Raw genomic sequence first — 18,612 nt, forward strand, 5'->3', positions numbered from 1 at the left:
AGTCGGTGGAGGGTTTTGTGGCTGCTTGTGAGACGTGCGCTCGAGCTAAGGTCCCTCGTTCACGGCCTTCAGGTTCCCTTCTCCCGTTACCCATTCCTTCCCGTCCTTGGACACACCTGTCCATGGACTTTATCACGGATCTTCCTCGTTCCTCGGGGAAGTCGGTGATCCTGGTGGTGGTGGACCGTTTTAGCAAGATGGCTCATTTCGTACCTTTCCCTGGTTTACCCAATGCTAAAACGTTGGCGCAAGCTTTTGTCGACCATATTGTTAAATTGCACGGCATTCCCTCTGATATTGTTTCCGATAGAGGCACGCAGTTTGTGTCCAGGTTCTGGAAGGCTTTCTGTTCTCGCCTGGGGGTTCGGCTGTCCTTCTCTTCTGCTTTTCATCCGCAGTCGAATGGTCAGACTGAGCGCCTCAATCAGAATCTGGAGACATATTTGCGCTGTTTTGTGGCAGAGAACCAGGAGGATTGGTGTTCATTTCTCCCTCTTGCTGAGTTTGCTCTGAACAACCGTCGTCAGGAATCTTCTGATAAGTCACCATTCTTTGGTGCATATGGGTTCCATCCGCAGTTTGGGACATTCTCGGGAGGGGCTCTTTCTGGTTTACCTGAGGAGGAGAGATTTTCCTCGTCTTTGTCTACCATTTGGCAAAAGATTCAGAGTAATCTTAAAAAAATGAGTGAGAAGTATAAGCGTGTGGCTGATAAGAGACGTGTGCCTGGTCCGGACCTGAATGTGGGTGATCTGGTGTGGTTGTCTACTAGAAACATTAAGTTGAAGGTTCCCTCCTGGAAATTGGGTCCCAAGTTTATTGGGCCTTATAAAATCTTGTCAGTCATCAATCCTGTTGCCTTCCGTCTTGATCTTCCACGGGTTTGGAAGATACATAATGTATTTCACAGATCTCTCTTAAAACCATATGTCCAGCCCACGGTACCCTCCTCTTTGCCTCCTCCTCCGATTTTAGTTGATGGCAATCTGGAGTTTGAGGTTTCCAGAATTGTGGACTCTCGCATTGTCCGCGGTTCTCTTCAGTACCTCGTTCATTGGAAGGGTTATGGTCCTGAGGAGAGGATGTGGGTTCCGGTGTCGGACATTAAAGGGCATTTCATAGGGCTCATCCTGAGAAGGTGGGTCCTGGGTGTCCGGAGTCCACCCGTAGAGGGGGGGGTACTGTCACTACCAGAGCTTTGGGACGTTCTCACAGCTCTGTTTCTCCACCCCTGTGATGATGTCACTACTAGAGCTGGGAGGAGTTCTCACTACTCTGTTTACTTTTGGTTTCTTTCACCACAGCTGTTCTTCATGTGTTTGATTTCCCTCTCCTTATATCACCCCTCCTCCTATGATAGGATGTGGATTATAGTTCTCACTTCAGTTGTAGCTCTTGCTTTAGTTTCTTCACTTGTAGCTATCAGTTCACTGGACCGGTGTTCTGCTGCAGCTAGCACTCCGGATATTGCCAGCCTGTCCTTGGATCCATCTTCTCTGCGGCTATAACACCTTCAGCTAAGTCTGCAGACATTGTTGTATTCCTGTTTGTTTTCTGACTGGATCTGAGGTGGCCACGGTTCCCTCCATATACTGAGTAGGGCACTGGTGGCCGTGCCCCTTCCACTATTGTAGGGGTTACAGTGGTCATTAGTCTTAGGCACGTGGGCATGCCTCGTTCCGCCATTTGGATCCGGGCATGTGCTTTAGCAGAATAGGGAAAGCGTTGAGGGTCGGACAGGGGTCACCCTTTATCCTCCCTAGTTCTGGGTCCAGTCAGTTGCTCTGTACTGTGAATTACTATTGTTGCTCACATACAGCCGTGACAGTGCTGCTGTGGTCCTCCCATGTCCACATGCAGAAACATAAGTGGTTGGGCATCAGTGCACTCAATCTCTTCCACTTCTGGGGCAGGGCTAAGTGGATGGCCCACAGTTTCCCAGTCTATATCTGGGTAGTTGAAGTCCGCCATAATAACGACCTCATTATGATCTGCCGCCTCGTCTATCTCGTTTAGTAGTAGATTTTCTGTGGACTCTTGTATATTAGGTGATTTATAATAAACTCCTATTAGTATTTTATTATTGTTTTTGCCATATATTTCTACTCCGTGACTTGTTCATGTCCCTCATTTATATCTTCTCGGACTGTGGGCTTTAGACAGGACTTTACATAAAGGCAGACGCCTCCCACTCTCCGGTTTTGGCGATCCTTTCTAAACAGACTGTAACCCTGTACATTAACTGCCCAGTCATAGCTATTATACAGCCATGTCTAAGTTATTCCCACTATGTCATAGTCCGCCTCGGACATCACTAATTCCAGTTCACCAGTTTAATTAGTCAGGCTTCTGGCATTAGTATACATACAATTAAGAGGTTTATGTATATTTTTTACCCTATACCTTTCCTTCTGAACTGTTCTAGTCCCTCCTTCCATTCTTCCCCCAGTTCCATTACCTCGTCCCCCGGTCTCTATCTGCACTATCTGATACTATAATGTTATTACACACAAGCCCCCCCCCCCCCCCACCAGTCCCTAGTTTAAACACTCCTCCAACCTTCTAGCCATCTTCTCTCCCAACATATCTGCCCCTTCCCCATTGAGATGCAGCCCAACCCTACGATTGAGCTTGTAGCCGACAGAGAAGTCGGCCCAGTTCTCCAGGAACCCAAACCCCTCCTTCCTACACCAGTTTTTGAGCCACTTGTTAACCTCTCTAATCTCCCACTGCCTTTCTTGTGTGGCTCGTGGTACAGGTAGTATTTTGGAAAACACTACCTTTGAGGTCCTTGCCCTAAGCTTTTGACCTAAATCCCTAAAATCATCTTTAAGGACGCTCCACCTACCTCTAACTTTGTCATTGGTTCTGATATAGACCATGACTGCATGATCTTCTCCAGCCCCTCCCAGTAATCTGTCAACCCGATCCGCGATGTGTTGAACTCGAGCGCCAGGAGGACAACACACCGTTCAGCGATCCCGGTCTGTACCCCTAACAATTGAGTCTCCCACTACCAGCACCTGTCTGGCCTGCCCTGCTCTCCTGGTCCCCTGCTTACTGGAGCTGACATTCCCCTGACTGGCAGAGGAAGTGTCCGGCTGCAGCAGTGCTCTCCCTGAACTGACATCCCCCTAATCTGCCAACCTTGCTAACTTGTTGGGTTGTGTCAGATCAGGGCTAGCCTCCCTGGCACTCTTCCCTCTACCCCACTTTCTAACTGTTATCCAGCTACCTACCTCACTTTCCTGAGCTTCTTCGCGACCACCCTTTCCCACATCTACCCCATAGTAGTTGCTCAGTGAGCAGCAAACTCTTTTCCAAATTGTCAACGCTTCTCAGTGTTGAAACTTTCCCGGTTAGACACACTATGTGCGATTCCAAAAGGGCAATGTGCTCACATTTTGAACAAAGATATGCACCCTCAAACGGCTGTTCCAGGACTGCATACATTAGACAAGATGTGCACTGAACTGCACTGTCAATAATTGAACACATACCAATGGGGATTACCCAGGAAAAGAGAAAAAATACAATATAGTGCAGTGATAAGAATCTAACTTGCTGTAGTCGCCTCCAAAAGTCCCTGAATCTCAAGTCATGTAATCTAATGTAACACACTTAATATAAACGCACACTTGAAATCAAACACTCGAACGCTCACAAACTCGCAATGTTTGACTGCTTGTATACGTGCATCTCTAAAACCAGACTGCTTTTTTTCCTTTGGATTCAAAGGAAAATCTGTCTTCAGATATTTTTGGGCCCAGTCTTGACATTTAAACTTATGTACCTTGTTCAGTGGGGGTCAGGCTTCCTTACCTTGTCCATGTCTCTGAGCACTGAACCTCATACTTCTGGGCACTCAAGGGAGGTTGCACTTAAGGAATATGACAGCACTGGAGGATAATGGGTTCATGGTCAATTCACGTTTGATTCTTCTCATCAGTTTGGCAGTTTATTTGTGTATTTTTTTTCATTCGACCCTGTTGACTATTTGCAACAAAACGTTTAATGGCTCTGTGATCACACCCCATGGTGCCATACTCGACACTTTAACCTTACCATTATAATAAATACACAAGACTACCATTGTGGATAAAAATGGCCGCGGTCTTTATTAAAGGGCTTCTGTCACCCCACTAAACTCATTTATTTATTTTTTGTGTACTTATAATCCCTATCCTGCGATATATCTATACATTATGTTATTAATCATTTTAGTTCAGTAGATATGTAAAAAAACGTACTTTTATAATATGCTAATTACCTGTCTACCAGCAAGTAGGCCGCAAAAAACCGCCCCCTCCTCCTGTTGATTGACAGGGCCAGCCGCGATCTCCTCCTCCGACTGGCCCTGTCAGCATTTCAAAAATCGCGTGCCTGTGTTGATTCGGCGCAGGCGCTCTGAGATAAGGAGGCTCGCCTCCTCAGCACTCCCTCAGTGCACCTGCGCCGATGACGTCTTCTCTTTCGGTGACGTCATCGGCGCAGGCGCACTGAGGGAGTGCTGAGGAGGCGAGCCTCCTTATCTCAGAGCGCCTGCGCCGAATCAACACAGGCGCACGATTTTTGAAAAGCTGACAGGGCCAGTCGGAGGAGGAGATCGCGGCTGGCCCTGTCAATCAACAGGAGGAGGGGGCAGTTTTTTGCGGCTGCTACCAGGAAGTAGACGCCCTACTTGCTGGTAGACCGGTAATTAGCATATTATAAAAGTATATATCGCAGGATAGGGATTATAAGTACGCAAATAAATAAAAAATGGGTTTAGTGGGGTGACAGAAGCCCTTTAAACTGGGGGGGGAGTGGGTAACCATAAATAATAAAATTCCATAAATTATTCAACCATTGAAATTCCCACCAATATTAACTCAAGTCCATTAGTGCACTACTCAAGAGTCCACCCAGTAAGGGTGCATTCACACGTCAGTATTTTTACCGTTCCAGATAAACGTTCCTGGTTTTTGCGGATCCGAAAATCTGGATGACATGAGGATGCTTTTAGCATGTCATCCGATTTTTTGACGGATCCATTGACTAGAATGTAATGACTGAACGCAAAATCGGACAAATAGTAGGACAGGGTATATTTTTTTTCCAGGATCCCACGGAACGGAATCACGGAATCGGAGAGCACCATGAGTGCTCTCCGATTATTTGTGGATTCCATTGAAAATGAATGGATCCGCATAACGTTCCGTTTTTAATCGGAACGGATGCGGAACACCAAAACGGACGTGTGAATGGAGCCTAAGGCTGAGCGACTAACCCCCCCTACCTCCCCCTTTTTCAAAAGACCGCGACTAAACCCTTGGGAGGGCGGGCGGGACACTATCTTCTTTCTTCACTCTTCAGCCGCTGACAGAGCTTCCAATGGTGAGTGTCTTCTATAAATACTACTTCATTCCTGCCGAAAACTGCCCTTGACCAATCCATTGTTCCAGCTAAAAATAGCCCTTTGCCCAGCAACTGGTCAGCAACCCTTTTCTGCCAATCACCTTTAATTCAGCTGCCGGCTAGCCACAGATTTACCTGAGGATAAATAAATGTCGGGAAAAGGAGAGAAAGAAGGGGGCAGAGGGGGTAGAGAGACATGGCCACCAACAATACATTTTATATGTCTCAATGACACCATGAGGGGCAAATGCCAATTACTGGCACACTCCCTTTCAATATCTTAGCAATTTCAAGGGTGCTACATCCCTCTGAAAGACTTAACAATTTTTGACTTTTCAGAGTCTTTTTTTTTTTTTTTTTTTTTTTTTTTTTTTGGGCCCATTTTTCCAAAGGAAAACAAACTGCCTGTCATATTAACAGTCCTAGTTTTACAAGATCTAATTACAGTCTGTAAACCTCTCGCAGCATTCGTGCCGCCATGTGTTGCAGTAGAATTTCTCCTTTCTGTTTGAGCATTTATTATTACTGCTGTTCTCAGTGAACACTTCAGCAGACATGAATATTTAGTACCACAGAGCAGCACTTGACAAAGAGGTCAGGTTATTAGTATAGTATGTGGCTCGGCAGTTTTCTAATAGAAAAATAGAAAAACATTTTATTTGTAATGGTCCTGCTGTCTGTCCAGCCTATCTGGCGACTTGTGCCCTGCTGGTATTGGACAGTGTGGACAGATTGCCTTTAACCTAATAATCAGTGAATGGCACATTCCTGGCAGTGTTTTTTTTTTTTTTTACAGATCTGTACAAATATGATGGGCTTACATTTTTTCACATTCCTTCAGTGCGTTGTTTCTCTGGAATTTGCGTGCCTTAATCTAGACAAGCATTGGCTGTATTAAGGACTAAATTAAAGTGATGGTCTATAAGAAGATAACTGGTATTAGTTTAAAATAGCTAATTCCATTTTATAGATAAAGCCTAAATGGATAACGTAGAGAGAACAAACCTGGATTTATACCCTGTGATTGGCAGTTTGAGGGGGATATAGAAGGGATTTTCTAAGCATCTTTTTAATGATGCACCATTGTCCAGCACTGATCTCTTCAAATAGTCTTCTTAGGACGATCTCCAGATCCACTCTTCTAAGCTAATTAAACTGTTACGTTGTGTAGGTTAAGCCCAAAAGGGCAAATTAATGAAATTTGTCAAGAAGAAACACTGTTTTGTTGTCCAGTCAGAGTGCAGATTTCATTTTTCAAGGGTGCATTAAGAAATGAAAACTGCGCTGTGGTTGGCTGCTGTGAGCATCAAAGACCGTTTGGGGAAGATTTATCAAAACTAGTATAAAGTAAAACTGGCTTAGTTGTCCATAGTAGCAACCAATTTTATTTTTATTTTTTAGAGCTCCTTTGGAAAATGAAGGGTGGAATTTGAATATTTGCTGTGGGCAACTAAGCCAGCTTTCCTTTTCACCAGTTTTGATAAATCTTCGCTTTTCTGTTTTAGACAGTTTCCTAAGTGTATGCTCAGAGTTAGGCTGAGTTCACACGAGCGGATGCCGTGCGTGGCATCCGCTCCGTGAAAGAGTGCCAAGACCCGATGCAGACAGCAGAAGCACGGAGCATTAACATGATTGATAATTCTACGTGCCTCTCTGTGATCTCTTTACTACGAAATCACAGTGAGATAAAGTTGTCAAGCTGGAAGATGGAAGCTGATTGGATGCTTTAGCTGATTGGTTGCTTTAGCCAATTTTACACCAGTTTTGATAAATCTCCTCTTAAGTCTTTTATTGTAATCAAAAGAAGACCCAAAAAGTGACTGGTTGTGACAAAATATTTTCTGTTTCTTAATGTGTTCGATCTCATTAAGGTTTGTGAATATCCAGATAAAACTAAATCTCTAAAGCTCGGAGACTTTGGACTGGCCACAATAGTGGATGGACCACTGTACACGGTCTGCGGTACACCAACCTATGTTGCTCCAGAAATAATTGCAGAGACTGGGTAAGTTCCATAATGTGTCACATATTTGCTACGTGACCCAAGTATTATTTTACTGGGATGACTGCATGTTTTTGAGTATGAGAGTCTGACCATACCATGGGTATAACAACTAGAGTGGCAGATATAAAAGCTGCAAGCCTAGGAGACCTTGTTCCACTCAGAGGTGAAGGGAACCCTGTGATCATTGTGGAAGGGAAATAAACTTGTAGACCAAGGAGATGAGGAAAAGAAACATTAGACTTTGCTGTCGAAGGTGGTTTTGGTGGGCCTTGGTCCCATTCCACATTTTGCTATGAGGCTGTACCTCTGGCCTACCTTGAATATAAATTGCAACAATGGAGATGCCGCAAGAGTTTACGTAACTTATCAGAATGCCACCATGTTAATATGCTATAGACTGCAGACATGTTCCTATTGAAATCAACGTGCGTGCATTGTTTTATCTTAGGTATGGTTTAAAGGTTGATATATGGGCAGCTGGTGTGATCACATACATCTTACTCTGTGGATTCCCGCCTTTCAGAAGGTAACATGTATTTTATTTTTTCACTATGAAGACACAATATAGCTAATTTGTAACTTGTTTGAATAATGAAACCTTTTAGAGCTTTGAGCTCTCTTTACACAATCTATATGATAAGGATGTATAGCCTGGACACAACAGGTATAGGTTTAAGCAGCTCTGTGACAATTATGCTCCTGGCAACGGGTGCCAGACATCCTAAGACTCAACCACATGTCCTCAAAGTCAAACCAAACCAGCAGAAATAGAGGCAGCACTCCTAGACTTGTAAATGTACTTACCCATGGTTGAGAAAATGCACCGTTTCATCTCCTCCATGGATCTATTTTCATGGAGCCGTTGTCTCAACCATGGATGAGTAAATATACACATCCTTTTGGAATTCTTTGTTATGAGCAATCTCTTGCCTGTTTTTTTTTTTTTACTAACTTTGAATCTGGTTCTGTTATAAACTTGCTTAGTCTAGTGTTTGCTGTAAGGGGCTTTTTGATTGTTAAGTGTTAAAGTTTTTCATAGTCTTTGAGTATAGTGCAAGCTTTGCGCAATTATTGCCAGTGTCTAAAATCCTTGTCCACTTAGTTTTTTTGTGGGTTTTGTGATTGTGTGATTTTGTTTGCTGTCTTGTTGGTCTTTGTCAGTTCATTCTTCGGCTACATTAATCACTCTCCACCTGTATGCCATTGTAAACTGCTCCATTGCTGGACTCCATCTCCCTCATCCGTTGTCATTCTTATCCAGCTTCATCTGTAACCTTATTATGCATATATCTTCTCTAGCGAATGTCCTGGATGTTAAGTAATTCTGCTTCACTTAAGGCCTGGTGTATCTGAGTACCAAGACCATTAATTTGGACTGCAGCAAGTGAAGTGAAGTTTTGTAGTTTGAGAAACCTCCAACGTTGATAGTCTTGAAGTGCTGCCTCTGTTTCTGCTGGTTTAGCCTTTACAGATTGCGGTCTGCCTTCATCTCTTATTGTAAAAATAATAAATTTACTACATTGTATATGTTTTTAACTTATTTGAGTGGTTTATTGTTTTATAAGATTATAAGATGTGAAGAAAGCAAACCTAATACAACACATGACATGTAGGTATACGGCAATGGCAATATCCATGAGCCCTTGGTAAATAAATGAGGCAAATGAAGAAAGCAGAATCACTTATAACTATAACCAAAAAATGTTAAATATAATTAGATACATCACTATAATCAATAATAGAAACGTGGAAGAAATAACAAATGGAAAGAAGAAAGAAATAAGGGAAAAGGGGGATATAGAGAGGATGAGGGTGGATGACGGAGAGCAAAAAGAAGCTGTGGGGGACAAAGATGACCTCATAAAGTGTCAGTCGTGCAAAAGGAAAGGACTTTTGGTTTTGGTGCTGCAATACGAAAGGGACGGGAACAAAAAAATCTAAATTGCCTGTACAAGTAGGAGGCCAGAGAGGAGTTATGATTGGATTAAACTCTACAAGCTTCTCCAAACATTGGGTCACTGCAGTCTCCTCGTACCACTATTCTAACTTGGGAGCCCTGCCAGAGCTAGCATTTTGAAAGGAGCCGATAGTTCAACTGTCCGTGTCGGGGTACTGCAGCTGAGCTCCCATTCATTTCAAATAGACCACCCTGGTGTGCTAATCTGTCTGTCGAGATTATTTATTAGAACCGTTCTGCATCCAGTGTACAGCTCGAGGTATGCATACCTGTGTGTGTGTATATGTACACCCAGTATACCGTAAAGCAGTAATTAGGGGCAGATAAGCTCAGTTGTCATATTTCATCAGACGTGTCTGAGCATATCAGCCTGGAACCATTTCAGAGCTGATTAGATGCATCACTTGGAATCAATGAACTGCCCTGGTATATAGACAGAACTAACAGCCTCCATCTCACAGATGACATCAAAGGACAACTTGATGGAAGCAGTCCTGTGCAGACAGATGGAAATGTTCTAACCTCAGAATTTTGGGTCATTTCTTTTCTTCACAGTGAGAATAATCTTCAGGAAGATCTTTTTGATCAGATTCTGATTGGGAAGCTGGAATTCCCTTCTCCATACTGGGATAACATTACAGACTCTGCAAAGGTTTGAGTTTAAAATATGAATGGCATTGTATCATAAAATAATTATAGATGGAGCTTTATAATGCTCGATCCAGTGGATGCATTACTGTTTTAGTAATATCTAGTAATATAACAACTGCTTTTAAGCAGGGGATAATAGTTTGCTTTTGTCCAAAGACGCACTTTTTATACATACTCATATGGCCTTATAAGTCACTGTTTAGTGTGTGCAAGACTTATATGATGGCTGTCTGGAGATATGATGTGACATCCATGACCCCCAGCAACTGGATGTCTAATGTGTATGAGGCAGCCTAAGGAGACTGGAATGGGTAATGACCGCTGGTTTGTCATCAGTAATTTACCGTAGTAATGAGCTTTTGAAATGTGCCATCATGGGATTGCATTGTGTGCAAAATCAGCATTAAGTAATAATTATTTGGCATTATTTAACTTCAAGGGATGCCAGGGAATGCCCATTTAAACATATATTTTTTATGAGCCTTCATTATTAGTGTAGTTTTTTTGGATGTTTTTTGTTATTTCAGTGCCAGCAGAGAAATCCAGTTAAATCTATTATTTTATTGGACAGTTACCTCTAGGTCAATAGATTTCATTTTTATCAATATGTAAAGCTTTACCCTTATCTTTTAGATATTGGTATAGTTACAACTATTTTTTTATTGACTGGAAACAAAACAGACAAGTTTGAATCTTGGTGAAATAATTTTCAACCAATCCATTTTAAGGGCTCTGTACTCAGTACCTGGACCTGATATGTAAAATATGATTGACTTGACCCCCCCCCCCCCCATCATATTTATTTTGAAAGCTAATTATGTAATAAGGGATATTGTACTGTAATATAATATGCTATTATGTAAAATATTTATAATATATAAATATGCAGTAATGATGAAACATTTTTATAACCAGGGCATATAACATGAAGCAGTAAATATGAAGTACAGGACTGGCCAGTTGGGTTTACAGTGGTTATTTGCATGGGATGATACCCATTGTCACCCATGTGGCTGCCAGATGTTCATTTGTGGTACTCTGTTTGCATGGGATGATACCCACTGTCACCCATGTGGCTGCCAGATGTTCATTTAGGGCCCAACTTGAAAGAGGTCATTGTGAAGTTGGCAAGTTGCCCTATACAGTTTGGTCAAAATATGGACTAAGAACCGCATGTACTAAATTTTGCTTGGCAAATGCATAACATGTGGCTGTGCGATCCATGGGGGAGATTTATCAAAACTGGTGTAAAGTAGAACTGGCTTAGTTGCCCATAGCAACCAATCAGATTCCGCCTTTATTTTCCAAAGGAGCTCTGAAAACTGTAAATTAGAGTCTGATTGGTTGCTGTGGGCAACTAAGCCAGTTTTCCTTTACACCAGTTTTGATAAATCTCCCCATGTCTTTTCGTCTACATTTACGGTGTATTAACGTAGGGCTCTGCATTTCTCAAACACTGAAATCAGTATTGTAAAAAGTAATGGAGACATTTTCTCTCTAGGAGCTGATCAGTTGTATGTTACAAGTAAATGTAGATGACAGGTTCACAGCAGATCAGATCCTGTCTCACCCCTGGGTGTCTGTAAGTACAATCCCAATATCCATCCTGTAGTGTGAATGTGCTACTTAAAAAGTTATCACCCTGCTGCTTGTGTCCTTTGACCATCCTTTCCTTTCTCATTTAATGAAATGTTTTACTAAAGTATTGTTCATACGGGTGTACAGCCGGAAACACTGCATCCATCAGATAAAGAAACAGAATAGAGTGGTTTGCAGAGTTTCTTTCAATAAAGTGATGTTCATCAGTAGTTTAGACATTTGACAACATATCGGAGATTAATCAAGACTGGTGTACCCACATGCCAGTCTTGATCTCCCTGCACTGGCTTGAGATGCATCTAATTAAGAGGCAGATGTCTCTTAAAGGGAATCTGTCACCCTGATTTTGGACCATTATCTGCAGTAATACACGAGTAGTACTGCTGATATGGAGCCCAGATCACTATTTTTTTATTTCCTACTCCCCCTCGTTTCCCAGTTGTCGGCGCTCAGAGCTACATTGAAATACATTGTCAGGACTGCTGTGCATGCGCACAAGTCCTCTCCATTATGTTCTCTCAGGACTTTGTATTTCAGTGCAGCTATGAGCACTGACAGCGGAGAATCGGGGGCAGTAAGACAATAAAAGATAGTCACTAATAAATTAGTCGCATCTGTGCCCTGCTGTGCGCCAGAAACTGAAGTCTACGCCAGCCAGGGGTGTGTGCCATAACGTGTGACTTTTGCCACAATAGTGGCGTAAGGGATTTAATAAATGTTCCTCTGTATGTTTTATAAAAATGTGATCTTCAGAGAAAAAAAAAAAAAGGCCTTCAGCAAAAATCTGTTTTGTAAAAATAAAGAAAATAAGACACATGTACAGTCATTTGTGCATCAATACATATTTTAACAGTACATAAGGAAGAAAACAAAGCAGGAAGAATTATCTGGGTTTGTTCTCTTTTTCCCTAACACCTTAGATCACTGATGGCTAACCTCAGGCACTCCAGCTGTGGTGAAACTACAACTCCCAGCATGCTCCATTCATTTCTGTGGAGTTCTGAGAACAGCCGAGCAAGTGTGCATCTTGGGAGTTGTAGTTTTACCACAGCTGGAGTGCTGGAGGTTAGCCATCACAGCCTTAGAGCATACAAATTAGCACTCCTTCAAAAAAAAAGAAGCTAAAGCTGCATCTCTAGTGTCACCAGATGTAAGGTAGCTTTCCCATAAGTCAATGTTTGACTCTTTAAACAGGCCTTGAGACATAACTTGGATAATAATTAAGCCAGCAACTCATCTGCAGACAGTTGTTTTGGGTTGATTGCCCCTCATCAGCGCAGAACAGAGAAAACTGGGTGAAAGGCCTTTTTCAGGATGCGGGAGTACTATTATTCCTTGTGGAGAGCACCTAGTAGGCGTAAGAAGTCACTGACTATAGGTCATGTTTGCAGAACAAATAGAATTGATGGATCACTAGATATGAATGATACCAAGAGATACTATAACTCACACTTGTTCTTGCAACAAGCAGTCTTGTAGAAATTATGCAGAGAACACAGGGGTTAATTTCCTGCTGGTCTCTTCCAGTTTTGGCTGGTGACCAACCAGGGGGTGAGGCTTAGCTACGGGTGGGGCTTATCAATCTTGGTTACCTGCTGCAGAGGGAGGATGCTCCTGCTGAAGCCAGTTGTCACATAGTCATACACAAGGAACAGGAAGAGGTAATGGCTGATCACCTGAGACAAAAGATTATTTCTCAGTTTTAATTGTAATATAACACAGAATACAATCAAAGGACAGGAGAAGATTAAGGGAGAAATTGCTAAGAATTTTTTTTCTACATTTTGTTTGTTTAGTATTCATTTAAAGGGGTTTTCTGAGATGTTTACTCAATATTTTTCATAGTCGCAGAAATTTTTTGCAACAAAATCTGTCGCGTGCGACGGCTCCCTAACAGTCCTTCTGTTGTCCCCAGTAGATGGTGTTCTCAGTGGCAGTGGCTCTCTGTCAGTGGAACCAGGTGACCGGACATGTTGCAAGATGACCTCCGGGACATCTTGCAAACAGGACACAGGCAAGATTCAGACCAGGGACCAACAGAATACTTTATTTCACATGTAATAAATAAACTCGACAGTAACATATGCAGTTTAGGCTATAGTGGTAGCACTACCAGAGAGCCAGTGGGCCCTGTTCTTAACATAGCTCCTGGTGGTGGGGATGAACTGGACCGAGGGCTCACTGGTCGCACCTCCAGGAAGGTCCCGGTACACTTGGCTGCTACCTGCGGAGAACCACTGACACAGGACTGGAACCCAACCAAACACAGGACATGGATCAGACAACAAGACAAACAGGAACCAGCACAGAAGCAGGTGCCTGGACCCCAAGTGGAATGGAAGCATGGTCGTCTCAGGCAGAGCTGTACACAGACTAGAGATCCTCCCTCTGGAGAATCCAGGGACCCTCTCACAAAGGCAGGACAAACACAGGAACAGAAGCAGTAAGGCGCTGCAGGACAGACAAGGAACAGACTAGATCAGAAGCAGTAGGCACTGCCAGGCTGGACATAGGACAGGATCAGAAGCAGTTTAGCACTGCCAGGCTATCAGACGCAGTTAGAACACTGCTAGGCTAGACATGGAACAGAGTGGATCCAGACAGAGAACAGGAATAGAAGAACAGGCAAGGCATGGACAAGGAAACAACATTACAGAACAGGCACAGAAGATCAGACTAGGCGGCAACAACAACACTTTACCTGACGACACTACACAAAAGGGCAGATGGCAAAAAAAACCTGGGTCAGCAGCAAGGGGCAACACTCAGCAAGGCACAGGACAGAACTGACCCCCTGCGTGAGCAGCAAGGTGTAACACCCAGCAAGGCAGACGATAGACTGACCTCCTGGGTGAGCAGCACACAGATAGTTATAGCTGCTAACAGGGCACCTGATAAGCCACACCCAGGAACAGACCAGGAGAAGTTAACCCCTTCAGAACCAAAGAACCTACAATTACAAGTGTTAGTTCACACCAGACAGAATGCTGCAACTACCCCTCAGTTGATTCTTGTGTGGTTCCCAACCTCCTCTTTTATGCCGCGGAAACACAATATACCCACTTACTATCTGCAGCTAAATTGTTAATCCCAACATTCTGGCGGAACCCAAGGCCTCCAAACCTACAAGACTGGGCCAATAAGGTCAATCAAATGCTTCGACTAGAGGACCTAGCTCACTGGGAAGCTATGACCAGAACGTCCTTCCTCAAAATCTGGGATCCCAAATACATGGACACATCCCACCTGGCTCCTACACAGCCTTGAATTTTATATTACCTATAGTTTACTACTTGCACCCTACGATGAACTAGTGCAACCCATAACCTTTAAACCCCCCCTTACCAGTGATGGCCAGTTCGCAGTGTTCGCCAGCGAACACATGCGGGCTGCCATCTTGACTCACAAGTCCGGCGATGCACCGGTAAGCTCTTGCCTGTGCCGTGAGCCGGTCTGAAATCAAATGTGGTCACCGGGAGCAGGCAGTTCCGAGAACAGCCCGTAAAAGGCCCCGGGGGCTGTTCTTGGAACTGCCTGCTCCCCGTGACCGTATTTTATTTCAGACCGGCGCGCGGCACAGGTAAGGGCTTAACTGTGCATCGCCGGACTTGTGAGTTAAGATGGCTGCCCGCATGTGTTCGCTGGCGAACACTGCGAACTGGCCATCACTGCCCCTTACCTCCCAAACCTTTTACCTTTTTTCTTTATTTTTTTTACTCTCTTTTTCGCTTTTTACCCTTCTAATTTTGTTCTGTTTTTTTTTTTCAAATTTGTTGATCCACATCTCACTAGCACTGTAGAGGTAGACATCAAAATGCAGTCAGTTAAAGAAGAGTCTGTTTGCATTAGAACAATTTGTCATGGCTCATATTTAAACCTCTAAAAGATTGTGCTGTTTATTGTGAGAAAAATACTTTCTTTGTATTCTATGACCTGCAGAATATAATTGAATAATAAAGAGATTTAACACAGAATGCTGCAGCTAGCACGCCCGAACGCCAACCAGCATACACAGGACAATTGTAGCCAGTGCGAGGTTACAGGCAGCCAGCCTACACAACAACGAGTAACACACCTGCACTGTGATACAAATAGACATGCATACTCAGGTCATGTTCACACACAACACTGCAGCCAGCACGCAGTACCAAGCAACCAGCATACACAGGTAATGGCCTGCAGCCAGTACGCAAGGGAGCCTGCAGCCAGCCTGCACGGCAACAGTGACTGCACTGAGAAGCAGACACGGGGAGTGCACACATTCACAGGCAGCAGTTCACACAAGACACCGCAGCCAGCATGCAGCCCCAAGCAACCAGCATACACAGGAGTCGGCCTGCAACCAGTACGCGAGAGGGCATGCAGCCAGCCTACACGGCACAACTCTCACAGTGAACCGCACCGTGACAAATACAACATGCCTGACCCTTCTTTCCACTGACATCTGCCGAGGAAAGCTGCCACTTCTCTGCCAGATTAAAAGAGGCAGAGACTTTTATTAATCTAAATTGATTTGGACTGCCCACAGGACTCCTTGGCTCAGAATGAGGAACGATTTAGATGAATAAACACATTATAATGAATCTTTTCCCACAAAACTATATATCAATCTGCTCAGTTCCTTCTGCTTTATGATCTGCTGCCTGCAAATTAGACAGCATTTTGTGGTGACGGAATCCCTTTAATACCATTAACGGCCCATTCACATGACCATATTTTTCTTTCCGCATCCGATTCACAATTTTGCGGATCTATTTACCTCAATGGGGCCGCAAAAGATGTGATGTTCTTCACATCTACACTTCCATTCCGTTGCCCTGCAAAAAAGATAGAGCTGAATATGTTCCGTTCCACAAAATGCAGAATGCACACAGCCGGTATTCGTGTTTTGCAGACCACAAAACACATATGGTCGTCTGAATGAGCCCTAACCCTGCATATTGGGTTTTACAAGGAGGATGTCCAATCCTATATTAAATGTATCCACGCTTTCAGCAATTACTATGGAAGCGTGGTCCAATTAGAAAAAGAAAAGTGTTATGGCGCTCTTATAGTTAAGAAAAAATGCATTATAGAAATGACGCTGCTGTATTCATGATCTCTGCACTCCCTCACCATTTCATGAATGGCTGACCGCTTATTTTAGCAGTGTTTTAGCAGAGTCTTTGGCTGTTAGTCATTGGAGGCTGGAGGCGAAGGGAGTCCTCTGTATTGTATCTTCTTGGCTATTATCTAATCAGCACACTATTGTTTGTGCCTTTTGGTATAATTGCTAGCCCCACCTGTCATAATAATATGCTGCCCTTAAAGCCGTTGTCTAAGGCTACTTTCACACCTGCGTTAGGTGCGGATCCGTCTGTTATCAGCACAGACGGATCCGCATCTATAATGCAAACGCTTGTATCCGTTCAGAACGGATACGTTTGCATTACCATGAACAAAAAAATGCAAGATAATGCAAACGGATCCGTTTTGACTTACATTGAAAGTCAATGGGAGGCGGATCCGTTTTTAATTGCACCATATTGTGTCAGTGAAAACAGATCCGTCCCCATTGACTTACATTGTAAGTCGGGACGGATCCGTTTCGCTCAGTTTCGTCAGACGGACATCAAAACGCTGCAAGTAGCATTTTGGTGTCCGCCTCCAGAGCGGAATGGAGGCTGAACGGAGGCAAACTGATGCATTCTAAACGGATCCTTATCCATTCAGAATGCATTGGGGCTAAACTGATCTGTTTTGGGCCGCTTGTGAGAGCCCTGAAACGGATCTCACAAGCGGACCCAGAAACGCCAGTGGGAAAGTAGCCTAATCAGAGACAACCCCCTTCATATTCAAGCCGCTATTGCAATCAGTTGATCGCAAACAGACCAGCACCAGACACCCCTAGCAAACAGCTGATTGCACCAGGGAGGTCAGCCGAAATTTATTTTGTTACAATGGCAATTAATAAGTGCAATTTTTTTTTTTTTTTTTTTTTTTTTTAATACAGGACGATGCCTCACTGGGGAATAATATGCAGGTTGAAGTCACAGGTAAATTAAAACAGCATTTTAACTCATTACCTAAGGATAATAACACTACAGCTGCAGTGTCTGTGATCATGGTAAGTATGGTTTACTCTCTGCAGTGTTAAAGGCTTGCTTGATGATGCATGTACCATAATGTATGTTTTCTGTGATAGTTTTCTCTGTAACAATAAAACATAACCTTAAACATTTTAAAGGCTATGTACAGCTTTTAATAGTGCATTGTACTTATTTTGAGCTCAAAATATTTTTTTTCAATTGGTCTTTATTAAAGACTTTGAGCCCTTTTCTCTGTACAGTCTTGAGATTCTCTAGTACACTAGTTCTCTAGATACTCATTATGGCTCAATTATCTTACTGATAAGAATGTGGCTTAAATAAGTGTTTATGACCTTTTTAGTAATTTAGAGAGTGAGTCCTGACCTAATTACCCACTTTATATCAGAGCCATCCTATTGAAATACACCAAATAGACGGTGCACCTTTCCTATTTGCTGTGTGAACCTATTCAGGGCTTCTATTCACAATTAAAACAAAGATAGCAGTCAAAACCACTGCCATGCCAGTCTTCTCTTATGCAAGGGATGGGTTAAGGGTGGGGGAAGGTATCAAGAACTGAGCTCTTCTGTTCTGGAATGGTAGGTTGTGTTGGAATAAACCAGCCACCCTTTTATGTATGGTATGGGGCCCACACTAGTCTGCACACTTTACATCCAAGTGTTTCTACCTATAGAGCATTTATGAAGTAGCCTTAACATCAAAATCAATTAGAAGGAGTCTAAGGCTAAATGCACACGATCAGGATTGCGTGCAGGTCATGTACATTGTATTCTATGAGAATTTGAAATTCTCAATGCACACGATGCAGATTTTGACCTGCGGTGCGGATTTTAATTATTTTTTTCCTGACCGGATTTTCTTCATTAATTTAGGAAAATCCGCACACAAATCCGCACCAATTGATGCGGATTGAC

General features: G+C 43.2%; 1 protein-coding gene across 5 annotated transcripts in view; it reads left to right on the forward strand.

The window, feature by feature from the left end:
- Positions 1–18,612, forward strand: part of DCLK2 (doublecortin like kinase 2) — a 153,658-nt gene that overhangs the window by 126,088 nt on the left and 8,958 nt on the right. For all 5 annotated transcript variants that reach the window (XR_005776359.1, XM_040418531.1, XM_040418532.1 and 2 more), the window contains 5 exons: positions 7,269–7,402; positions 7,851–7,928; positions 9,915–10,011; positions 11,512–11,592; positions 17,602–17,715. Coding sequence is in view for 4 of the 5 variants with exons in the window: in XM_040418531.1 (XP_040274465.1) it covers positions 7,269–7,402; positions 7,851–7,928; positions 9,915–10,011; positions 11,512–11,592; positions 17,602–17,715 (504 nt within the window). In the remaining variant the exon portion in view is untranslated. The remainder of the gene's footprint in view (positions 1–7,268; positions 7,403–7,850; positions 7,929–9,914; positions 10,012–11,511; positions 11,593–17,601; positions 17,716–18,612) is intronic.

The sequence above is a fragment of the Bufo bufo genome, chromosome 2, assembly GCF_905171765.1.
Source record: "Bufo bufo chromosome 2, aBufBuf1.1, whole genome shotgun sequence".
Taxonomy (NCBI): Eukaryota; Metazoa; Chordata; class Amphibia; order Anura; family Bufonidae; genus Bufo; species Bufo bufo.